The 26,747-nt window shown below is 43.1% G+C and overlaps 2 protein-coding genes across 2 annotated transcripts in view; both read right to left on the bottom strand.

Annotated features, from left to right (window-relative positions):
• LOC119411426 (galectin-4) overlaps window positions 1–5,726 on the bottom strand; it is a gene marked incomplete in the record, with an annotated part of 13,208 nt that extends 7,482 nt beyond the window's left edge. Inside the window, 4 exon segments of the mRNA XM_037678373.1 lie at window positions 1,218–1,331; window positions 2,991–3,195; window positions 5,227–5,315; window positions 5,650–5,726. Of these exon segments, the coding sequence (XP_037534301.1) occupies window positions 1,218–1,331; window positions 2,991–3,195; window positions 5,227–5,315; window positions 5,650–5,691 (450 nt within the window).
• Window positions 5,727–8,939: 3,213 nt separating this feature from the next.
• Window positions 8,940–26,247, bottom strand: LOC119411021 (ryanodine receptor 1). Its single transcript, XM_037677943.1, has 19 exons — window positions 26,092–26,247; window positions 25,853–25,957; window positions 22,435–22,516; window positions 21,051–22,354; window positions 19,182–19,264; window positions 18,887–19,061; window positions 18,732–18,818; window positions 17,068–17,322; window positions 16,863–16,993; window positions 15,671–15,713; window positions 15,458–15,591; window positions 15,326–15,386; window positions 15,104–15,250; window positions 13,866–14,000; window positions 13,637–13,793; window positions 13,179–13,243; window positions 11,727–11,827; window positions 11,516–11,567; window positions 8,940–11,437 (listed from the first exon to the last, which is right to left on the bottom strand). The coding sequence occupies exons 1-19, from the start codon at window positions 26,245–26,247 to the stop codon at window positions 11,342–11,344; spliced, it is 3,369 nt and encodes a 1,122-aa protein (XP_037533871.1). The 3' UTR covers window positions 8,940–11,341.
• Between the last annotated feature and the right edge of the window lie 500 nt (window positions 26,248–26,747).

Raw genomic sequence — 26,747 nt, 5'->3', positions numbered from 1 at the left:
CATCCATCCATCATCCAACCATCCATCCATCATCCAACCATCCATCCTTCATTCAACCATCCATCATCTAACCATTCATCCATCATCCAACCATCCATCATCCAACCATCCATCATCCAACCATTCATCCATCATCCAACCACCATCCATCCATCATCCAACCAGCCATCATCCAATCATCCATCCTTCATTCAATCATCCATCCTTCATTCAACCATCCATCATCCAACCATACATCCATCATCCAACCATACATCCATCATCCATCCACCATCCAACTATATACCTAACTATCTATCCATCATCCATCCATCATTGATCAGCCATCTATCCATCATCCAACCATCCATCCATTGTCCATCCAACTATATATCCATCATCTAAGCACTATCCATCCATCCACCATTCATCCATCTTCCATCCTCTGGTTCTGGACTCAGGTCTCAGGGGCAGCATCCTGAGCAGGGAGTTCCAGACATCTCTTTCCACAGCCACCTCCTCCAGCTCTTCTAGGACTCCAAGAGTTCCAGGCCTCAGCTGACCCGGGTCTCCCCCAGTTGGACATGGCTGTAAACCCTCCTAAGGGAGTCATCCAGGAAGCATCCTTACCAAATGTTTGAACCACCTCAGCTGTCTCCTCTGGATGTGGAGGAGCAGAAGTTCTCCTCTGAGTCTCTCCTGGAGAACTGAACTTCTCACCCTGTCTCTAAGGGAGAGTCCAGCTACCCCGCAGAGATCCACTGCAGGGACCACGATCTGGTTCTTTCAGTCACCACCCAGAGTTCACAGCCAGAGGGAAGGAACATAGACTGACAGGTAAACCGAGAGCTTCTCCTTGCACCTCAGCTCCCTCTTCACCACAACAGACCGGCACAGTGTCCACATTACTGTCTGTTGATCTCACGTTCATTCATGAAAAAAACTCCAAGACACATGAACTCCTCCACTTGAGGTGGAAGCTCAGTCCCAACAAATCCACTCTTTTTCTACCAGGGATCAATTTGAACACATCGTCCAGTCTTGAATTTCAGCCAAACTCTTAAAAATAGTTGGAAACGAAAACAAAAGACAATAATTTCCACTCAGTAGATTTAACGGTTTCAGGTGACACCGATGACGTCATCAACACAAAGTCAGAAACATTTCCTCAAATGTTTTTCAGCACAACGCCACGTTCAGAGCGAACGGTCAGGAGCTTCCCAGACGTCAGGACTCACCCCGATCACACTGATGCTTTGGATGGAAACATCTCCTGAAATCTGAACGGCCCGGACTCGCTCCGCCGGGATACGATGTGGAAACGTGAAGAAATCCTTCCCGTTGATTTTAATCTGAAACAGAATCAAGTCAGAACGGAACGCAGTGAAACATCAGTCACTGACATTTATTCATAAATCTACAGAATATTTAAATAAATGTTAAAATGGGCCAAAGCAGCTTCGCCCTCAATCTCCAACTTCCTTCTCTCAAGCCCAACAGGAAATGGGGACTTTTATTTTGTAATAAAGCTAAAACCAACAAAATAGTTGACGTTTTGATTTTACAAACCGCATGAAAATTATAGACGTAACGTCAAACGTTGCTCGTTAGGGTTACCGTGGTTTCCACATACTTGAGTCTGTCACTCCCTGACAACACTTAAAGGGAACAGGACCGCAGAGTAAAAAGTAAGCCTCAAACGAACAGTCGCTGCGTGAAAACTTTACGTCGTGTAGGAAACGTTCCTGAACCTTAACGAACTGAAGCGTCTGGTCAGTTTTACGTGGAGAAACGACCCAACGGGAGTCGTTGAGAGTTTGGGTGTTCGTACCGCGCACTCTGGGAGGATTTTAGAGAAAACTGCAAGTCGAGCAGCAGAGAAAGATGCATCAGGTGAAAAACGATGAAATGACTCTCGTATAAAAACCGTTAAAGATCCGAAGACGTCAGATCAGTCGTGTAAAGTTGGACTTTGTGCGACTCATTTCGACTCTGAATGTGTCTGCTGAGAGGACGTCACCTCATGGCAAAGACCTAAATCCTGGTCTACAAACCAAATCGCCCAAATGCCGGGCAGAACTCCTCCCAGAGTTATGGCCACTCTTCCCAGCAGCCTGCCGAGCTCCTCGTTGCTGCGGACAGCCAACTGCAGGTGTCGGGGGATGATCCCGGTCCCGCTGTCGGGTGCCACGTTTCCTGCCAGTCCCAGGATCTCAGTGGTCAGGCACTCGAGCACAGCCGGCAGGGAGATGGGAATGCATCCACGGAGCCTCCTTTTCAACTCATTTGAAATTTGGGGCTGTAGTTGAGCTATTATTTGAGCTTTGAGATGTTAAACAGCAGCTCCCGGTTGTAAAAACCACCTTGTTGCCATGGTTACGCATCATAACAAATGTCCAAAAGTAAAAAAGTGTCAGTAAAAATCCTTCCAGCTGCACAGCATCTGATACCAGAGGAAACAATCATCCAAAACAGTGATTTACATCCAGAAAAAGAGGAATTAAAGTTTCCAAAAGCAAAATCTCTGAAAGAAAGTAACAGAGCTGCTCCAACATGCAGCCACCCCGTGCGACGCGATTCTAGAAGTCAATTTTTATCAACTTATTCATCAATTTCTATCAAATTAATCAATTCTGTAGGTCTCAAAAACCTGGAGCACTTGAAGCAAACACCAAAAAGCAACACTTCTTGTAGTTTGGGAGGTGGACGCAGCAACGACAGCGTTCTGGAGAAGGCTGGCACCTAAAGACGGACAGGTGGAGCCTCGTGAAGAAGCTTTTGAGGCTTCAGAAAAAGGTTTGAAGCTTCAAAGCCTCAACACTGCGCCTCATCAGTGACACCTAGTGGTCAGCGGCCATTACTGCAGCCACCAACATCCTAAAGAGTCGCAATTCAGAACCAATAGATAGTTTTTAGCAGCTGTGTGGTTAGAGAAACCTGCCAAACTGATAATCCACCAATGAGGAGGAGAGCCTGAGGGACCACCAACAGTGTGTGTGTGTGTGTGAGACCTGGTATCCCTGCGAGGTGACCATGACGACCATTTCAAAGGTCTTCCCCTTGGAGAAGGGCATGCTGTGGATCTTCTCCTCCGACCCCCAGGATCCATCCTGACACGAGTTGAGAACCACTCTGTCCCTGCCGTCAAAGCGAGGGTTGAAGTGCAGGGCGATGTCGCTGGACTCCGACTCTCCACAGAGCAGGTTGATGAAGAACCTGTCAGACCAACCCAACGTCAGGGCGGCCGATCCGTTGGTGTGGAAATACAAACAGAGCAGGCGGGGCGCAGAAATACCAGCGGACGTCGTGAAGAGATCTATCGCTCAGTTAATGGTGCGTTAAACGTGTTTACATTCGATTAAAAGAGGCCGTGCACGTTTTGAGGTTACACAAGGTGCAGCCTCGACGTTCCCACAGAGTCAGAAGGTTCGACTGAGAACGTTCCAGAGATGATTCATGAAACGTGTTCCCACATGAGCCCCGCTGCCGTTACCAGTGGGTTTAAAAGTCTTTTGTTGGTTTTCAGGGCCCTCCACAGCCGAACACCAGACTGTGCCGTAGAGTTTGTGGACCAGGACGACCCCTCGGATCCTCTGGTTCTTCTCTGTTAGATGTTCCACCGACCAGAACAAGAACTTTTGTTGATTCTATCCTGATGCACGCTCAATAGTCCAGGTAGAAAAATCTAACGTCAGTTACGTACTTTGGACGGATTTTTAAAAATTGTTGAAACGTTTCGTGTTTAACACTTAGAGAGGAACGATGGTTTGAGAGAGGAGTGAAGGAGGCCATCTTTGTGAAGAGAACCCGTCCATGGTTAAATGGGGGCGGAGCCTCCGTGTCCAACTGTCCCCCTCTTACAATGCTGTTATTGCTAGTATCACTCATTCCCCTGTGAATAGCAAGCAGCCGTCAGAGCACTAACGATCGATCGTTAGTGCTCTGACGGCCCTTTTACATGTGAACAGCTAGTTCTGGATGTCAACAACAAACTGGTTGATCCACTACGAGAAGGTGCAGCTCCTCAGACTGAAGAAGTCCTTTGGATAAAAGATGAAACGTTTCAACAAGAATCCGTCCAGAGGACTTGACTCAACTTTCTTAGATTTAGTTGATTCTGCTTTCAGGAGCACCGAGCCTGAGGCCTGCTGGGGGGGTCTGAGGCGGGTCCATGATCTGGGCTCTTTTAAACGTAGACCAAACCGGTTTGGTCGAGCTTTAACAAAGGATAGTTTCATCTTATAGAACATCCGTTTTATTATTTTTATTTTAGCTGCAAAGCACTTTAAATTACACTTTAATGAACGTTTCTGTAGAAATAAAGGTCGGGTTGGTCGAACCTCTTAATTCCCATCAGAAACAGGAAAAGTACTCAGAGTATTGAGCACGGACTTGTTTGTTTTATTTACTCGGAGTTCAGTTACGTATGTTTCCGACTATAAGGCGAACAAAGCAAAACTAGAACATTTTGACAGATCTTTGAGCGTCGTGAGCGACACAAAATCAGATCGAGGTCGGTGAGCACAACCAGATTTAATACACAAGGCGCCCCTGATGATGAGGCTCACTGTTAATTTGAGAAATTAAAGGATTTCTGCGGTTGTTTACTTCCTGTTTGCGAGGTAAACATGGCGGCAGGTTTGTTTGTTCGCACATTTCAGCAACAGGCAGCTCCAAGTGATTCAGGTAAACACTTAAAAAAACGTGAGTGTAGAAATAAACAATAAGAAGAACAGATTAAATGTTTTACTTAGATTAGTTTTAATTTAGAATGGTTTTAACTGAATGTTTTTAATTGATTTAACAAAGATTGGTTTTAAAGTTTGTTTTTTTATAAATCATTTTTTATCTTGTGTTGTTTTTATATGACAAATCTCCATTTCATTGAATGTTACGGACAATAAAGTTGAATTGATTGATTACTTTTGTCCTTTCAGCTCAGTGTGTTGTTTGACTTACGTCTCTTAATAAAACACTTTTAAGTCAAATCCAACTTTTATCAGTTATCATCTATTTAAAAAACATCAACTAGTATTTGCTTTTGAACCTTTAAAGAACTCTTGATGAACATTTTTTCTCAAGTCTTTGAACATTTATTTAAAAACTGTTGATTTTTGGTCACTTGTTCAACAAAAACTCAGGAAATAATGATCCTAAATGTGGATTTAAAACGTTTCCTCAGAGTTATTTAAATCGCTCAACGTTCGTTTCAGTCCAGATTTATCTGTCCGACTGCAGCCGGCTCACCTGGTGATGTCTTTATGGGCGGAGCCCTGGACGCAGACGGACGAGCCGTCCCTCAGGCCTCCGTGAATCGGACCCAGATACGGGATTCTCTGCGCAGAACCAAACAATCAGAACCGTTTCTAAACGTCCGCCACCATAAACTGCAAGAATCAAGGTGGACGGGCTGAATGAAACGGAAAACAAAAACCTGTTTTTAATCATTCACACTCTGTGGTTTTATTCTGAAGCTTTTTGTAGAAGTTTAAACTTTTATTGTGAAACAAGCCTCGACCTCAGAAACAACCAGTCACTGAATCAGAAACAAGTCAGAGCTCATTTTTTATCAAATACGAACATGGAGGGATTAAATCCAGGTGTGTTTCAGATTATTTCAGAGACGAGCCTCGTCAGTGGGAGCAGGAGGTGGGAGCAGGAGGTACTCACCGGGTTGTGAACGGGCTGAGGTCCTGCAGGAGCCACAAACATGACAGCTGGTGGTGAGCAGGGAGACCAGAGCGCAGGAAAGCAGCAACTCTGCAGGACGTCTGACTTTATACAAGCGATGAGGGAGGAGACCGAACCCACAGCTGCGTCACGTTTACTTTGGAGGCACCTGATGACCTTTGACCCTGCAGAGGAGTGGCCCTCACACAAAAGGGCAGCGTCTTACCTGCCAACATTTGCTGCCAACAGCGAGGGACGCCTGTACCTGAGCAGGGCTCCAGTGGTCCAGGAGCACGCCTGACTGCACAAAATATCCTCTGCAGCTTAATGTAGTAAGAACAGGCTGCCCCGAGAAACCTGCCAGGTAGGTAAACAACAACAACAACAACAACAACAACAACAACAACAACAACAACAACAACAACAACAAACAGAAACTACAAGCTGCCCAACAAACATCAGATTATGTGTGTGCAGCAACAAAAGAAGTCATTTCTCATCCATCCATTCTCTTTACCTGCTTCTGCTAGTCTGGTCTCTGGTGTCCATGTCCAGCAGTCACGGTGCAAGAGGAGAGACATCTGGACATGTCTCCAGTCCATCACAGGGACACATAGAGACAAACAACCATTCACTCTGTCACCTAGACACAATTTAGAGTCACCAATTAGCCTAACATGCATGTTTTTGGTCTGTGGGAGGAAACCGGAGCACCCGGAGAAAACCCAAGCAGCACGGAGAGAACATGTAAACTCCACCCAGAAAGACTGGGAGGCGAACCTGCGACCTTCTTGCTGTGAGGCGACAGCTCAGCCCACTGCACCATCGAAGTTCAATTCTCATTTTGTCTTTCGGCTGATTCGACTTTAATTCCTGTTTTTCTCTTTAGTCTCTTCCCTACTTTAAAAAAAAACAACCTGCTTTGTACTTCTTTGCCTGTTTATGCATCAAAATGTTCGGCTACATCTGGAATAAAGTGCCGACTTCAAATTTTTATATTTATAGTTTTTGAATTATTTAACTTCATTTAATATAAATACAGCTCTTTTCATTCATTTAAAAACTCTTTCCTCTGAAATTAATTAAATTGGCTCCATTTTATATTTATTTGCTGCTTTTAGCTTTAGCTATGGTTTAGCTTAACTACAGCATCACTTCAGTTAGCTTTTAGCTACACGTTACGCCCATTTAGGTATGTTTTTGCTAATTGTAGCTTTTAGCTACTGTTTGGTAACTTTTGTTATTCTAACAGTTTTTCCTCTTTTAGGCTTTAGCTACTATTTTGACGATTTTAGCTATAACCTCAATATCACCGATTTTATATTTTAGTGACATTTTGTGCCAATTTTAACTTATTAATTAAAATTGTCTATATTTTTACAAATGTAACCTTTTAGCTACTCCCATGCATCAGGATACTTTTAGCTACTGTTTAGTAGCATTAGCAATTAGATCAGTTTTGCCTCTCGTAACCTTTAGCTACTATTGTGCTGATTTTAGCTTCGGCTAAGCTTGTTTAGCTTCAGCAGTTCAGGTCAATCGGCTGTCATTCGGCTCCCAGAGCTGTTCAGAAACCTCTCGTTAAATTTATCCAACGGACGTGGCTCAGAAAATAAATGTTTGCACAACTTTAAACCGTGAGTGAAGTTTCGGCTGTAAAACAGTTCTTTGTTCCGGTGATGAAAACAGCAAAGACTTTGTATCGAAGCAGCTACAGTGAAAACACTCCCTGAATACCGGAGTCAACGACTCACTCAGACAAAAACAAACGTTGAGGCGAACAGAAACCTTTATTCACGACTCTTTGGCAAACCCTCAAGTGTTTTATCTTTCACGGACTCTTCTGTTCGAGACTGCCGGTTGTTTCAGGTCTGATAAACCAAACATGTCACAGAAACATCAATCAACCGGAGAAGAAAAGATCAACGCCCGGGAGTTTCCTGACAAATCTTTACTTTTCATATCTAACCAAGATAAAGTTCAGGTAACGCTCCTGAACGTTTCATGTAAAACTGAACTGTCATTTCAAGGTTTGTACAAAAACTCTGCTGAGTCACTAAATGTGTCGATAAGCGCAGGAAGTAAATGAGGAATTATTTGTAGGAGCTACAAAAACAACTCGACACACGTCGCTTAGCAGCTAAAATCTGCAGCACGTGTTGAAAAACCCCGTTGACCAAACTCCTTCACAAAGTCCAAGTTAGAAAAACAAACGCAGTTAAAACAGCTAAAAGCTAAGAGAAGCTAAACCCAGGCAACATGAAAATATACTAGCTAAAAACAGCAAAAGGCTGATAAAAATAAGTTAGCTAAAGTATAGAAAAAAAAATTGTTAAAGGAACAAAAGTCTATCTAAAAGAATGTTAAATGTGGCAAAAGGTTAGTGACAACAAGCTAGCTAAAAACAGCAAAATGCTAGACAAACACTAAAAGCAGCAGAATGTTACCTAAAAGCAGCACTAGCTATAACTATACAAAAGTTAGTTAAAAAGTAAAATAATGTAAAGTAACATAGACAAACTAAAAACAGCAAAAAGAAAGTTGTAAGAAGAAAAAGTTAGTTAAATGTAGCACAAGGTTAGCTAAAAGGACAAAGTTAGCTAAACGTAGCAAAAGGTTAGCTAAAACTATATGAAAAAGTTAGCTTAAAGTAAAATAAGGTGAGTCAAAAGTAACAAGAGACAAGCTATAAACAGCCAAAAGCTAGTAATAGGAAGGAAAAAGTTAAATGTAGCAAAATAGCTAAAAAAAAATGAGTTAGCTAAAAACAGCAAAAGGCTAGACAAACACTAAAAGCAGCAGAATGTTAGCTAAAAGCAGCAAAAGGCTAGTTAAAAGTAAAATATTGTTAGTTGAAAGTAACAATAGACAAGCTAAAAACAGCTAAAAGCTTGTTATAAGAAGAGAAGAGTTAGCACAAGGTTAGCTAAAAGAATAAAACAGCTAAAAGTAAAATAAGGTCAGTTAAAAGTAGCAAAAAACTAAAAGTAGCCCAAGATAAAAAATAGAGCTTTTATGCTGAACACGTTTTAAATTATGTAATGTTTTAAAGGAACTGAAGCGGTTTTCATAAAGTTATGAATATATTTAAATCCTTTGAAAAGCATAAAAATAAAAAATAAAACAATGATCAAAAAAGCATTTATCTCCTGAACATAAAGGCTAAAATAGATCCAAGTATAGAGAATATTCACACGATACATAAACGGCATCTTTATCAAACTGCAAAAGTTCTTGGTCAAACGCGACGTCGTCAAATAATTAATTTATTTAAATAAACAGACATGTTGGCGTTCTTAAAATAATCTGTTTTATTGAAACAGGCTTCAGTCAGAGGACACTTTTGTTTCTGTGAATCACTTCTGGGACAGAAAACACTTTGGAGTCGTCTCCGACGTCGTGACTTACGTTCAGATCAATCTTCACACACAACTTTGATTCAAGAAAAATAACATCAACTGACGTATCGACAGTAAAACACCAAACATTCCCATTCCTTCAGTGTAAGACTCGTTTCTTCACAAACAAAACTTTTCATGTCTGAAAAAGGAGCAGAGATCGGTTTAATGTCATAAACCTGTAAAGAAAAATAAATATATGCAAATACGGTTGAAGTAAAATAGGTCTCGTTCATCTAAAGGCCAATAAAAAGCCTCATCGTTGTTCAGTTGCTGCATTCAATATTTTAATGCAGTGATCCCAACCATGGTCCCTGAGGACCACCCTGCTTGTTTAGTTGTTCCTCTGCTCCAACACACTTGATTTAAATGAAAGGGTGATTAACGGGTTTCTGACGAACTTAAGGAAGTAATTAAACCACTGAATCAGGTGTGTTGGAGCAGAGAAACAACTAAACCATGCAGGATGGTGTTCCTCAAGGACCAGGGTTGGGAACCCTAGCGTTTGTGCATAAAGTCGTATTAAAACTGATCTGAGATCTGTTTCCAGGACAGTTTGACTCTCAGTAACCCCGGCGTCCTCGAGGACTATCAATACAGAGTGGACGCCACGTTGTGTCAACTTCCTGTCAAAAGTCTTCATTTGTTCCAGGGGTCTGCAAGCTGCGGCTCTGGGGCCAAACGTGGCCCTTTGGTTCCTTTTGCAGCAGGAAAAGCTCCTTTTTAGCAGCTCTCTCGTTCAGCTTTAGATTTCAGTAAAACAAGAGAAACCAACCCGTTGTCCTTTTTGTCACTAAATAATTCATATTTTTACAACTTTCAAAAAACTTTTGAACAATATTTAAAGAGGTGGTGTTTTGCAGAAAAAACAACAACACAAAGTGCCATTTTACAACCAAATGACGCTGTTGAGAGTTTTTGGAGCGTATTTGTTAAAATACAGCGACTCATTCTGCGAACAACGATCAGAAGAATCTGAAAATCAAAATAAGTATCGGTTCTTTATTGGCGGTCCTCTCTAACCCCAAGCAGCCGAGGCAGACGGCTGAGCCCAGTTCTGCTGGAGGTTTCCTTCTGTTCTAATCAAGGTTTTCCTTCCCACTGTCGCAGCTGAAAGCGGAGCTTCGATGAAGTGAAGATGTGTCACTCTGCTGGGATTCATGCACGTGAATGCTTGTGCACGTCACCCTGAGATGACGTGTACTGTGACGCGGTGCGACAAAAGCAAACAGAGCCGAACTTCGATTAGAGAAAATTCAGTCGCGTGACTTTTGTTTTTTCAGCAGGTTTTCTGGATGATTTTTATTTTGTGGGGAAAGAGGCAGAAAATAGAGCAGTCAGTCAAAACGTCTGCAGACCCCACTTTAACCGCACTGTTAAATAATACTGTACTTTTTTCAGGAAAGCGTTTCAGTTTCTGATCGATGCGAGACAGAACGACTCGGAGCTGCTCACAAAACCTTTGACTCTGAACCAGTTGTGCTGCTGGGAGCAGCAATAAAACCACAGAAGAAGAAAGAGCTGCTGCTTTTTGTGAAATAGTCCTGAAGAGTCTCATCACATTTAACATGTGGAAACCTACAGAGCCCTGTGGAGTTTAAAAGTCTGATTCTTTGTTTCGAAGGTTTTAAATGTTTTTTCTCTCCTTTTTATATTTCTGTGAACGTTTGTGTTTTGTCCTCAACAGAAAGCACGTTGAGCTGCTTCATGCACGAAATGCGCTTTAGGCAGAAAGCTCGACTCAACTTTAAACGGTTTCTGGATCAGTTTCGTCGTCGTTTTACACAAAACCAACAACAAAACTAGTTAGAAATTAAAAATGACATCATGACGGTGAGTAAAACATCAGAGGTTTCATTCAAACAGACACTTTCCTGGATTACTGGCTGCTGGCTCCACCTTTAAAAGCTGAACGATACAAAAAAAAAAGAAGAAGAAAATAATCTACTCTGGGACCAAAATGCTAAAATCAAAATCTGAAATAAACAGATCAATTGTTAAATGAACATAAAGTTCTAAGGTTCCGACAGGTAAAGCAGTGGCGTTGCTGTAGGCACTGTGACGTTTACAGACTAACGTTTGGAAGGCGTTGGAAGTCACGCAGGAAAGCCGTAAACGGTATTTAAAGTGGAATAAAAAGGCTTTTCTTTGCTTATTTCAAATCATCGACATTCTGCTGCAGGTGGTACGAACGTTCAGCCAAGGTGTGCGTAGCTTCGAACAGACGAGAGAAATGTCAGATAAACAACTAAACTAAGACTCTGACGTGTTTGACCTCTGGTTTGTCCTTCAAACTATCCCAGCTGGTCCTCGTACTGCTTCCTGAAGCAGTCTCCAGCAGGGAAGAAGTCCCAGCATCGCTCCTGGTACAGCTTCCACACGTAGGACTCCTGAGAACGCACACGGGGAGGTGAAGGAGGCAGAAATACAGGAGCAAACTGGAAATATCATCAGAACACGTCACTGACCTGTCCCGTGTGCTCCGTTTCATCTTTATTGATGAGATACATCAGGAAGAACCTGAAAGATTCAAAGCAGTCAGCTGGTTTCCACCGAGGAAGTCAAACTACGAGGAATGTTATTTTAAAGAGTTGCTAAATATATACAGTTCAAATGATTAGAACAACACGTATATCTTAATATAAATGGACTTCAGGTGCTCAACGAGCTGTCACTCACATGTAGTTTGCTAAATTGTGCTCCTCTAAGGTGTGCGTCTCGAAGCCGTGCGGCGTTGTGTCGAAGTAGTCGCTTCCGATTCCACAGATGAAGCACTTGGTCTGGAAGGAGAAGAGACGGCTCGAGTTAAACTCGCCCAACAACAGCGTGTTGAAATGAAGGATCGCTGCAGTCGTTCCTGCAAACTCACCTGGGAGGAAAAAGGTGACACACCTGGTGCCTGTAGTGTGTGTGTGTGTGTGTGTGTGTGTGGGTGGTGGTGGGGGGTCTCCCCACCCCCCGAACATGTTGTGATTTTTAACATGTTAACTAATCCTGGTACACTCCAAGAAGAAAATTATGGGAACAGACGACATGATTCAGGTAAAAAAGACATTTACTAACATTCTAACTGACTGAGGGCTGTGAATAGGAAAGATGGCGTCAAGTAAAAAACAAACAAGCGACATCAGCTAGACAACCGGAGGAACCAAACACTGAAAATTTTTCTGACAGTACGCTCGCTTCTTAAACACGTAGCAATACAAACAGGCTAGCTAAGATGCTACAGACGTAGCGCTCTGCTTCTCTACTGCATCCTACACCCCCCCCCCCCCCCCCCCCCCCCATAACGCAGCGCTAAGCTAGCACTACGCAAGTATGCTAGCTTAGCGTTTACGAGCTAGCGTGAGCTTTGTCGCGAGCTAGCTAAAGCGACTTATGCAGCACTAGCTTAGCACTATGAAAATTTATTCATGCCACCCCCCACAAAAAAAAAACTCTTTGGAGATGATTCACGTAAACGACATATTTTTATTGAAATCGGTGCATTTTGCCGAAAAGTGGCACGTTTGCAGGTATGCTTAATCCTTCACACGACCTCCAGGCTCGCTGGTTGTGGGAGGTTCTTTTACTCGAGGTCATTTTATCCTCAAAGAAAAACGGCGGTAAACAACTTTTGCTAAGCTCCTCCCACTGCGGCGTCCATCACGTCACATAGAAACAGCACAGTTTTCAGACCGGACGTTTGTTTTCCGCTGTTTGTTTGTTGTTCATCGAGGAGAAGCACGAACTTTCTAAATCATCGCAAAGAGACGAGCGCCTCTTCCGACAGACGGTGCAGGAACGTGTCCCACCGAGGTGCGCTCTCTCTGGGTCAGCACAGACACCAGGCGCTACCTGCTCCATCTTCTCTCCTAACGACATTAACATTTGGCTTCTTTCTGAGTCTTCCTGGAGCTGCTGTGAAGCTGGCTGTGTTTTCCAACAGCCTCGGCCAGCTGATCCTCAGCAGAGCAGCTGACGTGCAACGAGAGCGGAGCTGACCTGTTTTTTTTAATAAACACACCCACAAAATTCTGACCATCTTACAAAGGGTTGAGCAAAGAGCCGGTTCTCGGAGGCGCAGGGACAAAAACACGTCACGCAACGAACAACTATTTTGGCACTTGGACTCCAGACTTGAAATCTTACCTCCATGTCCTCCCTGACCTGCTCCTGCTGGTCTCTGAGCTCTCCAAAGGCGTCGATGATCAAACCTGGCACACACAGAAGCATTGTTAGGATTTTAAATTGTTAAACAGCGTCTGTTCCTCGTTCCAAAAAACATAAGCCTTGAAATGTTGCCCTTTTAAAAATAAAATTATACCAAGTCCAGTTATTGTTACTTTTGTTTAAACGTCGTTAGTTTTAGCAGCCTCGTTAGCAGCCCTGATTGTGAGCTTTTAATTTTAGGGACAACCCTAAAATACAAGAACTGATGTATATTAACAGATGAAATAAAAAACAATTCCTCCTGGATGAGCCGAATGTTTTAATGGCTAAAAATGGCTGAATGTTAAAATAACACAAAGCGCGCTGAAGTAGTTAAAAACACGTAAACAACGTTTGTGCAGTCCGGAGTTCCTCGAATGTCGTCGGGAGCGTCTCACCCTGGATGATGGCCAGCAGGATGACGATGACGAAGAAGAAGAAGGTGATGTCGAAGACCACTCGATACAGCTCGTATTCGTCCCCAGCCGGGTCCTCGATCTCGTCTCCGATGCCACCGCCGGCGCGGACGCCAACGTACATGTGGAAGAGGTAACACTGTGGGGGGAGGACAAGCGTCAGCCTTCAGCTGGACAACCATCGGCTGTTTTCCACGAGCTGCGCTCTCACAGTCATCATGTCGTCACACTTCATGTCCGGCTCGTCCTCGTCCTCGCTCTTGTTGTAAAACTTCCTGAAGAAGTTGAAGGCCACCACCGTGTAGAGGTACACCACGACGGCAAGCAGACCCACCGTCATCACCAGCTGCACACAACAGATGGGGGGGGGGTCACAGGCAGAAATTACTCAGCGGTCAGAACTTAGATGAAGGAGGAACACATTTTAATATTAAAAATAACAACATGATTAAATTAAAACACAAAGAACTAAAGAAATGGCCTCTTCTGATTAAATACAAGACGACCGCTGAGCAATCGCTGCTGAAATTGAGTTAAAGCTAAAAGAAGTAAAACTCAGACTAAGTTAAAAGTAAAGGTCTAGCTAAAAGAACCTGAATATTAAGAGCTAAAAGAAGCAAAGCACAAGCCCAAAGCTACAAAAGCTGAAGCTTACCTAAAAGTTGACGTTATCAAAAGGCTAACAAGCTAACAGAGCAGAACTGTAGCTCAAAGATAAAAGTAGAAACAAGCCAGCTAAACGCTAAAGAAAGCATAATACTAGCTAAAAGAAGCTAAACACTGACTAAAAGCTAAAAGAAGTAAAAGTTAACTAAAGGTTAACAGAAAAAAACATTAGCTAAAAGAAGCAAAAGTCTAGCTACAAGCTTATAGTATCAAAAGGCTAGCAATAAGCCAAACATATTGGAACTGTAGTTTAAAGCTAAATGTAAAAATCTAGCTAAAAGAAAAAACAAAAGCTAAAGGCTAACAGAAAAAAACATTAGCTAAAAGAAGCAAAAGGCTAGCTAAAAGCTTATAGTATAAAAAGGCTAGCAAAAAGCTAAACATATCGGAACTGTAGTTAAAAGCTAAAAGTGAAAATCTAACTAAAAGCTAAAAGAAAAAACAAAAGCTAAAGGCTAACAGAAAAAAACATTAGCCAAAAGAAGCAAAAGGCTAGCTAAAAGCTTATAGTATCAAAAGGCTATCAATAAGCTAAACATTTCAGAACTGCAGTTAAAAGCTAAAAGTAGCAGACTTGTAGCAAAAAGATAAAAAAAAATTGCTAACTATAATAAACAACTGGCTAAATGCTAAAGTAGTATAAGAGTAGGTAAAAGTAGCAAAAAGCTAAACAGAAGAGAAAGAAACAACAACTTCACCACCTGCTGTTCGCTACCATTTGGTGACCACAGGTGAAGGTTTTTATGTAAAGTCCAGGTGAGGCATCATCGTGGCTGCGCTCACCTGTTTGCCGTTGTGCGTAACAGAGGACAGAATGGTGCGCAGCGTTTTGACGCCCATGGCGATGTCCAGAAGATGGCAGGCGAAGAAGAAGTTGTTGTAGTGTCCAAGCAGAGACATCAGCATGTACCACACCAGGTAGAGGAAGGTCTGAAAGATCAACAGGAGGCGTGAGCGACATCGAACACGAACAAAGCTCTGCTGCCAGCGGCGTCTTCAGCTCACGTTGTCGGTGAACACCACGCCAAACTTCCAGATCTGGTACTTGATGTCGATCGACGTTATCCTGCGGAGAGGAGAACATGTTGCAGTGTTTCTTCCTTTAACAGAGGTGACCGCAGAGTGAGCGGACCGTACCAGCTGAACATGGAGGTGTCCGGTTCGGGCTTCTTCTCGTGCGTCATGGCGCTCACGTCTAAAGACGCCAAATCCATCCCAAGCAGCTCGGCGATTCTCTCCCTGCCGTAGATGTCCCCGTATTTATCCAGAACCTGGAGGTCGGACACAGACATTCAGACGGACGCTTTACTTTAAAACACGGGAGTCGAGCCTGAACGTCCGAAGACTCACCTTTCTTTTGACAAATTTGTCCCAGTAATTGTTGGGGAAGCTCCTGCATTTGGACAAAGACAGAATGAATCCCACAGGCGTGATGCAAAACATACAAACTTAAAACGAAACATGGAGGAAGAACATTAATGACTGCTGAAATACGCCGAAGAAGCTGAAGCTGAGTTATTAATGTCAACAGAAGCAAAACATGAGCAAAAACATAAAAGTAGCAAAAGGCTAGATACATTTTTAATAAGGACAAAAAAGCCTAGCTAAAAGCTAAAAGAAGCAAAGGACTAAAGATAAAAGTAGCAAAAGGCTAGATAAAAATTGTAAGTAGCCAAAGGCTAGCTAAAAGCAAAAACAGAAGAATGCTAGATAAAAGTAGCAAAAGTCTAGCTAAAAGCAAACAACAGAGAAACACTAGTTGAAAGCTAAAAGTAGCAAAAGGCTAGCAAAAAACAAAATAAAACATCTAGCTAAAGGTTAAAATTATACAAAGTTTAGGTAACAGCTAACAGTAGCAACAATTGAAGATAAAAATATTAAAAAGCCTAGCTAAAAGCAGCAAAAGACAAAATAAGCAAAAGGATAAGCAAAGTTAAAAATAACAGAAAGCTAGCTAAAAGTAGCATGTAGCTACATAAAAAGTGAACGTAAAAAACTGCTGGCAAGAAACTAAAAGCGTCAAAAGGCTAGATTAAAGCTAAAACAAGCAGAACAGTAGCTGAATAGAGAAAAAAAAAACTGATTAAAAGTTTAAAAAAGGAAAAGGCTGGACAAAAGCTGAAAGAGGCAGAACATTAGCTAAAAGCAAAAAGAAACAAAACACTAGTTGAATGTTAAACGGTTAGCTAAAAGTAACCAATAGCAAAAGGCTATTTAAAAAATGCTGAACGAAGCAAAGAAAGAACTAAAATTGCCAAAACATTAGCTAAAACCAAAAAGAGCACAAGGATAGCTAAAAGTAGCATAATATTACTTAAAAGCTAACAGCTAAAAATGGTTGCCTAAGAACTTTTTTGTTTTTGTTTTTGTAAAGTATAAAAAACTAGCTTAAAGCTAGAAGCGGAGAAAGGAAAATGTTTGGCAGCAGTGAAACTCGAGGACTTTGTAGAAACTGTTTCGTGTAACGAGACGGGGGCGGGTTCCTGAAGGAAGACGTCAACTCTGGGTTTAATCGGCGCATCGCGTAAGACGTGGCGCTTACGGCGTGTTGAGCACCAGTCTGTCCCACTGGCCCTTGATGTCGTCGTCCTCCGGCTGCTCCGTGACGTAGAGACCATCAAACTCCAGCTTTCTGGCCAACTCCTTCTCTCTTTTGAAGATAACCAGAGGAACCTGAAGGAGACACAAAAGACGTGAAAGCTACGAGCAGAAACCAGAACCAACGGGATCTGTTTTGACGGACGCACCTTGAGACAGTTGTAGCCGATGATGCAGAGGAAGGAGATGATGGTGTGGACGATACCCAGGAAAGCCATGGCCGGCTCCATGTATCCCGTACTCTCTTCCAAGAAGTAGTACAGTGGACCCTCCTCCTCATCGTCTTCACCACCGTCCTCCAATCCAGATCCGTCCTCCTCAGCGCCAGAACCTTCGAACAGGCCAGAGCCCTCAAACAGACCGGATCCCTCGAACTCTTCCTCACCTGGTGGGGTTTCAGAAACCTGCAAAGAAGTTTAAAAGACAAACTGGTCCTTTAGGCCCAAAGATTTGGGTCAGGACTCCAGTGTAGGTCCTGAAACACCAAGTGGGGTCTTCAGGTATTATTCAGAAAGCAACCTACATGAAAAAGTGTTGTTTTTGGCACATTTTTACTTCTTCTTTTGGCTTTTCCCTCTTCAGGGTCTCCACAGCGAGTCATCCTCCTCCACCTCACTCTGTCCTCCATGTCCTCTCTAACTGCATCCATGTATCTCCTCTTTATCTTTTTCCAGGCAGCTGCATCTCTAACATCCTTCTACCAATATACCCACTGTCCCTCCTCTGGACATGTCCAAACCACTGTCCCTCCTCTGGACGTGTCCAAACCATCTCAGTGTGTCCTCTCTAACTTTATCTCCCAGTTGTTCAACCTGTGCTGTACCTCTGATGACCTCCTTCCTGACCTTCTCCATCCTTGTCTCTCCTGAGGAGAACCTCAACATCTTCATTTCTGCTACTTCCATTTCCGTCTCCTGTCTTTTTGTCCATGTCTTTTGTCTCCAGACCATACAACATAGTTTTGGCATATTTTCAATACTAATTTTAAAAACAATAAAAACAGAAGTGAATGATTTAAAAACATTATATGGTGATTCTCTTTTGGTTGTGAAGTAGTGGATCAGCTCTTTACCCTCACTAGGATCCTCGAGGGGACATGGGAGTTTGCCCATCCAGTCTACATGTGTTTTGTGGACTTGAAGAAGGCGTTTGACCGTGTTGCTCGAGGTGCACTGTGGGGGGTGCTCTGTGAGTATGGGACTGGGGTCCCGTTGCTACAGGCTGTTCGGCCACTATACAAGCGGTGCAAGAGTTTGGATCTCATTGCCAGCGGTAAGTTGGAGCCTTCAGGGTGGGAGTGGGACTCCACCAGGGCTGCTCGTTGTCACCGATTCTGTTCATAAAAGTTATGAACAGAATTTCTCGGTGCAGCCAGGGGGTGGAGGGAGTCCGGTTCGGTGGACTCAGGATTCCACCTCTGCTCTTTGCAGATGATGTGGTCCTGTTGGCGTCACTGTGTAGTGATCTTCAACTCTCACTGGAGCGGTTCACAGATGGAATGAGGATCAGAACCTCCAAAAATGAAGCCATGGTCCTCAGATGGAAAAGGATGGACTGCCCACTCTGAGTTGGGGGCGAGGTTCTGCCTTAAGACGAGGAGTTCAATGATCGAGGTTTTCTTCCCAGTGAGAGAAGAATGGAGCAAGAGATGGACTGACAGATCAGATCCACAATACTGCAGGCAGCTTCTGCAGTATTGTGGAAACCAGCCACAGATGGAATCAAGCCCTTTTCACGATCATGTTGTGGATCAAGAGCTAAAAGGTTTATGTTCCACAACTCTTGATCTAAACAGAGTTTTAAATTCACAAACCTTGTAGAAGAGCAGGATGAAATTAAGAGCGAAGGCGATGAACAGAGCCAAGAAACGAAGGTTGTAGAAGTTACGGGAGAGGTAGTTCTGAGGAGAAAAGATGAAATCAGTAAACATTATCTGAGCAACAGGAGCAGGTTTCTGCATCTGCTCACCATGAATTTAATCCTCTGAACTTCCAGCTCGTTCCACAGCTCAAAGCCCTCCTCGGCAGGCTTCTTGTCCTTCTTCGTCTTTGTCTTCATGGTTCTCTCCTCCTCTTCCTCCGGCTCTTCCTCCTTCACCTCAGGTTCAGGCTCAGCTTTCTCAGCTTTCTCTCCATTCTCGATGCTGAAAAACACAACCATTACATTTGAAATTAAGAAGCTTCACCAGATTCTGGGCGTTAACAGATAATAAAGACAAAAAATGTCTTAAATTAATTCTATGTGTCATTTTATAAAAACTTACTCTGCCTTCTCGGTCTCCTGAGGAGCTTCCACTTCAGGTTCTACTTTCTCTTCCTCCTCTTGACCTCCAACTGCTGCAGCCAGCTGTTGTAATGACAGTTTGGAGTGAAATGAATAAATTATGTGCACGAGTTCAGTCTAAGAGTTTTTCTGTGTCTGACAGGATCAGTACATGGAAATAAAGTAACTGTGTGTCTTTTTCCATCTTTGTTTCCCAGACAAATGTCACAGAAGTCCCTTAAAATGGACGACAATAGGACCACATTATCCACCCGTCAAACTATTACACAGCAACACAACGTTCTATAGCAATGTCTCAAACAGGCAAAGACCTTGTGTAACCGTTGACCTTTATTTGTGACCTTGACCTTGGAGCCAGGGTGATGAAAGTGTTCTCGACACACCGTCCAGTGTGCATGCATCCGTGCATGAAGTTTCTTTAAATTATCTTGAGGGAAGCAGAAGTGATGCACCGGACAAGAGGAAGTTTATGGACCGAGTTTCTACCATAATATGTCCGTCTTTGACGAGTTCATGAAATATATTTTATTCAATTAAAAAAACAATAAAATAAAATAATAAAATCTTTACAGGAATTTAGATACAAAATGTTGGAATAGAAACGGTTTTTATAGAAATATTTTACCACTCAGATACCACATGTCATAAAAGCTCAGTAAAATTTAAACAAATTCTCTCTTTCAAGAAAGAAAGGAGAGAAAAGAGTATGAAGGAAGGAACTTTAAGGAAGAAAAAAGGAAGGATTAACGAAGGAAAGAAGGAAGGAACTAACGAAGTATTCTACACCGCCTCGTAATCTAGATGTTTTTTTGTTTCTATGTTTCTTTCTCCTTTTAATTATCATTTAGTTTTCAATTGTTAAAAATAAATAAATAAATTGTATGAATCATCCGTGATTGTCTATTGTTGTTGCTGTTGTCATCACTCTGTTAAAATCCAGGTCACTCTGGTAAATGAGTGATTCCAGAAGATTGTAAAGGTGATTCCAGAAGATTGTAAAGGTGATTCCAGAAGATTGTAAAGGTGATTTCAGAAGATTGTAAAGGTGATTCCAGAGATTGTAAAGATGATTCCAGAAGATTGTAAAGGTGATTCCAGAGATTGTAAAGATGATTCCAGAAGATTATAAAGATGATTCCAGAAGATTGTAAAGATGATTCCAGAAGATTGTACGGGAGATTCCAGAAGATTGTACGGGAGATTCCAGAAGATTGTAAAGGTGATTCCAGAAGATTGTAAAGGTGATTCCAGAAGATTGTAAAGGTGATTCCAGAAGATTGTAAAGGTGATTCCAGAAGATTGTAAAGATGATTCCAGAAGATTATAAAGATGATTCCAGAAGATTGTAAAGATGATTCCAGAAGATTGTACGGGAGATTCCAGAAGATTGTAAAGGTGATTCCAGAAGATTGTAAAGGTGATTCCAGAAGATTGTAAAGGTGATTCCAGAAGATTGTAAAGGTGATTCCAGAAGATTGTAAAGATGATTCCAGAAGATTGTACGGGAGATTCCAGAAGATTGTAAAGGTGATTCCAGAAGATTGTACGGGAGATTCTAAGAAGGTTGAGTCAGGTCTTCTGGACAGAGTCCTCTTTGGTGAAGGATGTAGAATTGTATGGCGAGTTTCTCTCTAGTTCATGGTCTGTTCTGATGGTCCTTGGACCTGCTGAAGCTACAATGTGCTGAAACAGCCTGAGGGGCGTGTTACGTTGCATTATATTCATCTACACTTTCATTTAACGATGGCTCTATGTTAATATTAGATGATGCTGATGATGTTCAGAGTGTTTGTCTGATGTCACCTCAGGTTGTTCAGTAACAAACATTTGGAGGAAACAAAGCACTCACCAGCTTCCTCTTCAGCAGAGGTGTTCCTTCAGGAGTCGGCGGCTCTTCTGGAGTTGTTTCTCCAAAGTCTCCGAGACCCCCAGGTGTGTTGAAACCAGGCAGACGTCCACCTTCCCCTTCTTCTCCATCCTCTTCCTCTTCTCCTTCTCCAACAGTATCTAACAGGTCCGTCACACCATCAGCTTCCTGGACTTCCCGAGCGCCTGGTTCAGGGGGCAGATCTTCGTGGACTTCATCTTGCGTTGGGTCCGGCATGCTGGCTAAGATCTCGGTAACTGTCATCTTCTTGGCCCCCTCCACCAAGCCTCCACCAAACAGCGCCTTCCAGATGAGCGTAAAGAAGCCCTTACAGATGTTGTAGACGAACATAAGGATGCCCATCAGGACGGTGTAGACGAACGTCACCAGGCCGATCACCATCTCCTTCACCGTCATCTTCCTCAGCTTGCGGTAGTGGCGCCGCAGGTTCCGGAAGGTGAACATGCTGAAGAAATTCATCACGCTCTTCAGGAACTCTGCAAAGGCAGAGGCCGACTCTGGAACTTCTCCGCTTCCCTCCTCACCTTCTCCGGCTTCCCCTTCGTCCCCACCTCCCTCTTCCTCCTCCTCGTCATCTTCTTCTTCCTCCCCGTCTCCCTCGGGCTCAGAGATGGATGCGGCGATGTTCATCTCAAAGATTGTGTCCTCGCAGAAGTTTACGAACATCTCCATCTTCTCGCTTTCACCGCCCTCGTTGACCACGTCAAAGATGAACTGCCGTTTGGACTCTCGGACTTGCGGCATCTCCCACTGGTTGCGGTTGGCCTCGCTGATCTCAAAGTAGATGCGCTCGATCCTCCGGCTGGCGCCCATGATCTCAATGCGCCCAAGGAACGGCCGGAAATAGTTGAGCACGCTCTCTGCCTGCTCCAGGAAGTTCTGAAGCCGGGTGTCATGGGGAACGTGCTCGGACAGGTTTGTGAGCAGAACCGCTATGTTGAAACCGATGTCCTTGGCCGGCTCCTGGAAACGATCTGCAAACTCTTCAAAGTTGATCATTTCGTTTTCATCAGCCTCAGAACAAGAGAGCAGGAACTGGATCTCTGATGGGGAGTACTGCTTCTGGCTGTCCATGGCTTTGGAGAAGTCCTTCTTTGAGATGAGTCCCCGTGGATCTGTCACATAGTCCCTGAAGGCGTCAGACGCCACGATGTCTTTGAGCTTGAGGAACATGTCGAAGAACTTGAGGATCATCTCCACGTTGCTGGAGGACTCCACCAACATGTCCACCATTTGCCTGGCGATGGTGCCGTTGACCACGTTGCCTGAAAGCAGCACGAGAAACGAGGACGTCAAAACCTGTTCTTTACAAAAAGGAGAGGACATCGGCAGCGGGACATCTAACCTTCAAGCAGGGACAGAAGCATCACCACCATGTCCTTCTGGAGGTCCAACAGTTCCTTCAATAGACCAATTTGACTGGAATCCTGCAAAAGAGAGAGAATGTTCTTCATAACTTTTTTACAAACAGGTTCTTTCTGAATAACATTTAAAATTTTACAAATTCAACTGTAGACCAGTTATAATGATGACGTAAATTAAAATGTAGATAAAAACCAAATGAAAGGATTTTAAAAGTCATAAACCAACATTTGATCGGCAGCAGAACATCGAGTGTTTAAATGAAGAAAGTGGAAATTTTACAAATTAAAATTTACAGTAATTTTAAATGTAATGTCAGTAACACGTCTCTTCAAAGTTGTTCCAAGTCCATGTTTCTTCTGTCTTTAAACATCCAGGACCTGAGGAGACCAGCTGTTGGAGGACCTGAGACCAGTTGTTGGAGGTTTAGGAGGACCTGAGGAGACCAGCTGTTGGGGTTTTTGTCTAATTCTGGGCTGATGGAAGATTCCAGCTGTTCTACAGTCCTGGATCTTCTCTGTTGGATGGGAGCAGATGTTCTAAAACCTGTAGATGCTTTATTCATTGATGGAGTCTTTCCAGATGTGTCAGTGGTCCATGTTAGAGGCAGTAATGCACCCCTATACCATCAGAGAGGTAGGCTTTTGAAATGAGAGCTGATACCAGGCTGAATGGTCCCTCTCCTATTTAATAATAAGGAGGATGTTGTGTCTGTGGTTTTCAAAAATAGTTACTTTTGATCCGTCTGGCCCCAGAACAGTTCTGGACTTCACCTCAGTCCATTTGAAACGAGCTCTGGTCCAGAGATGACGGCAGCGGTTCTAGATGGTGTTCACATCTGGCTTCTTCTTTGTCTGATAGAGCTTTAAGCAGCATCTGTGGATGAACTGTGTTTACTGGCAATGAGCTGTGGAAGTGTTCCTGAACCCGGAACAGGACCAAGGGCCAGTTAATCTAATTGATTTTGCTCCTCCAGATGTTTCTCCTTCACCCCACTTGCTTTTACAACCTTTTGTTGCTTCTGTCCCAACTTTTTAAAGACGTGTTGCTGCCATAAAATTTAAAAGTTCCTTTGTTTCCTCAAAACCAAAAAGAAAACTGTTCTCAAACAGTTTAATACATAGTTTAAACATTTTATGTTATGTTCTGTTGTGAATAAAATATGGGTTTATGATATTTACAAACCATTAATTCTGTTTTTATTTACATTTTACACATCGTTATAACTTTACTGGGACCAGGGTTGTCTTTTTTTGAGACGTAAGGAAAAAGACTCTACCTCAGAGGGTGTGCTACTCCAAAAGTGATCCTGGGTTTGCATTCAGACATAAAGAGCATTCATTTTTATTACGACACAAGCTAAACTCAATATGAAGAGAGGAGAGTTATTCGAATAAATAAGAACATAAATGTCTTAAAATGTTTTTATTTTAGTCAACACTGCTCTTAATGTGACAAGAAACGCTGCAAGATGGAAGAATTAAACGGATTTCTCAGCCGCTGATCAAAGCCACAGACTGTTCTCGGATCAGGACAAACAGCATCAGCGGTCAGAGAAATCACGGTCAGACGTTTAACATAAAAGATGGTTTTCTTAGAAAAGCTTTTTATCGAAGCATGAAGAGACCATAAATGAAACTTGTCTGCAGGGAAAAAAATAAAAAAAACTCTGAGTCTTACACCATTTCTTTGTCCGGGATCAGGGTGCATCTTGTGGGATTACACATAAAAATAAAAACATGGTTTGTCAACATTTTCACTCAGTTTGGATCGTGTCTGAAACCAGAGTCTACAGTTTCTATAAGACCAAAGTGTCTAAATGTCAATATCAACCAGGTTCTTATTCCATTAAAGACAGCTGGATTTATTTTATTTAGTTGAGTAAAACATTATTTTAGAGGAACGCCAGCTGACTTCATCAGATAAAACCTTCTTGGAAATCTTAAAAACTCTTTTTGAAAATTAAAAACATCACCATCAATTTTCAGGACAAACAAAAAGCATCCTCAAAACTTAAATAAAAATTAAAGTTGTGCTCCGTGAAGGAATGCATGTCACCCTCCGCCTGGACACATAAAACCTCTGAGTATAGGACTGGAGGCCCTGGACTGGAGGCCCTGGACTGGGGGCCCTGGACTGGAGGCCCTGGACTGGGGGCCCTTTGCTACGGGCTGTTAAGTCCCTACACAAGTGGTGCGAGAGTTTGGTTTGCATTGCCGGTAGTAAGTCAGATCCCTTCAGGGCTGCTCATGGTCACAGATTATGTTCATAACTTTTATGGACAGAATTTCTCGGTGCAGCCAGGGGGTGGAGGGATTCCGGTTCGGTGGCCTCAGGATTCCATTTCTGCATTTGCAGATGATGTGGTCCTGTTGGCGTCATCGTGCCGTGATCTTCAGCTCTCACTGGAGCCGTTCAGTCGAGTGTGAAGCGGCTGGGATGAGAATCAGCACCTCCAAATCTGAGGCCGTGGTCCTCAGTTGGAAAAAGGTGGATCGCTCTCTTCAGATCGAGGGTGAGGTTCTGCCTCAAGTTGAGGAGTTCAAGTATCTCGGGGTTTTGTTCACGAGTGAGGAAAGAATGGAGCAGGACAATGAAGAGGGAGCTGAGCTGTACGAAGTTCTCTGTTTATGGCTCGGTCTACGTTCCTACCCTCGCATGTGGTCCTGAACTCTGGGAAGAGAGCGATAGAACCAGATCCTGGATCCAGGAGGTGTAAACGAGTTCTCTCTGCAGGGTAGTTGGACGCTCCCTTAGAGAGAGGTTGAGAAGTTCAGTTCTCCAGGAGAGACTCGAAAGACCCAGATCATGCTGGAGAGACTATGTCTCTCAGCTGGTCTGGGAAAACCTCGCAGTCCTCCCAGAAGAGCTGGAGGAGGTGGCTGTGGAGAGAGAAGTCTGGACCTCCCTGCTCAAGCAGCCCCCGAGACCTGAGTCCAGGACAAGAGGACGGCCGGCTGGACACTTGGATGGATGTCTTTTGGGCGATAATTAAAACGAACCTTCTCTAACTGTACATCACTCACTTTATATAAAATATCTGCTGTTATCAACAAACTATGAATAAAATTGCACTTTTTAACCACATCAGAATGTCGTTAATACTGAATTTATGTAGGTTTGTGTTAATTTCAACATTTGATGATTTCACCCCAGCAACAGGACAAACAAAACTCGTGTTTTAGACTTTTTACCTTCACTTTGTTTCTGAAACAGTAATTTATTTTGTAAAGAGCCAGAAATAACGTGATAAGAGTCTGGAGGACTAAATGTGATTAAAAATACAAGTCATTACGCAAAACATTTCAAATATTTACTCAATAAAAGCCTTTTAACCTGCGACAGGTCACCAAGTTACTGAGTTCAAGACAAACGAGGGACTGCTGTGGGATCGTTCTCACCTGAGCAAGTTTCATCATCATGTGAGCAAAAACGTGGAGGAAACCAACGACGGCGTCCCACAACCTGCTGTGGGCCAGAGACTGCTGGTTCCCAGTGCACGGACCCTGAAACACACAAACGCCACAATCCAGAGGTCTCAGCCTGAAAGTGGACAAACTGCAGCTTCTTCTGTTAACTGAGTTTAGAGACATGAACTGGACCATGGAGAGGTTTTGCAGAACCAGAACTAATCACCTACCTGGATGTACTCAGTCAAGCTGTTGAAGACCTGCTTGGCTACAGTCATCGCTTTGGAGAAATTCCTCTTGCCGGGTTCGTCAATGATGTCTTTCCCTGAGTAGTACCAGTAAAAGTCACTGATGGACTCCTGCAGGACAGGACGGGGAGGAGGCATGAGATTAAACAGAGTTCTGGCCCGTTACCGAACTGATCTAGTAAAAAAAAACACAATTTAAGAACACGAGAGGCTAAATAGAGGATCACATATGGCATAATATACGCCCCTCGACCTTGTTTAACCTTAATTTGTGACCTTGAAGCTGGGGTGAAGGAAAGAGTATACAACATGCCATGTAGTGGCTTAAAGTAGTTGATGCACATACAATATTATATATATAATTTTTTTCTTCATTTTTTAAACTCGATTAAATGAACAATTTTGCGGAGAAAGAACAGAAATTTCCTTATTTTGCTGGAGAAGGGCTTTTAAATTCCATTCATCCATTTTCTTTACCCGCTTATTCCATTTTGGGTCACGGGGGTCGCTGGTGCCCATGTCCAGCAATCACTGTGCGAGGGGCGGGGTAAACCCTGGACAGGTCTCCAGTCCATCACAGGGACACATAGAGACAAACGAGACAAACAACCATTCACTCTCTCACTCACACCTAGGGA

The sequence above is a fragment of the Nematolebias whitei genome, chromosome 6 (assembly GCF_014905685.2).
Source record: "Nematolebias whitei isolate Nwh7 chromosome 6, NemWhi1, whole genome shotgun sequence".
NCBI classification, from domain to species: Eukaryota; Metazoa; Chordata; class Actinopteri; order Cyprinodontiformes; family Rivulidae; genus Nematolebias; species Nematolebias whitei.
Note: the sequence above shows the minus strand (reverse complement) of the source record. Positions and strands in the feature narration are given on the sequence as shown.

Bases quoted from the DNA above. Each gene is read 5' to 3' on its own strand.
- LOC119411021 (XM_037677943.1), bottom strand. From the start codon at position 26,247: ATGCCTCCTCCCCGTCCTGTCCTGCAGGAGTCCATCAGTGACTTTTAC. The intron at 22,517-25,852 runs GTGAGAACGATC...TCTCTTTTGCAG, and splicing joins TGATGATGAAACTTGCTCAG to GATTCCAGTCAAATTGGTCT. The intron at 11,438-11,515 runs GTCAGTGACGTG...GTGCGTTCTCAG, and splicing joins AAACGGAGCACACGGGACAG to GAGTCCTACGTGTGGAAGCT.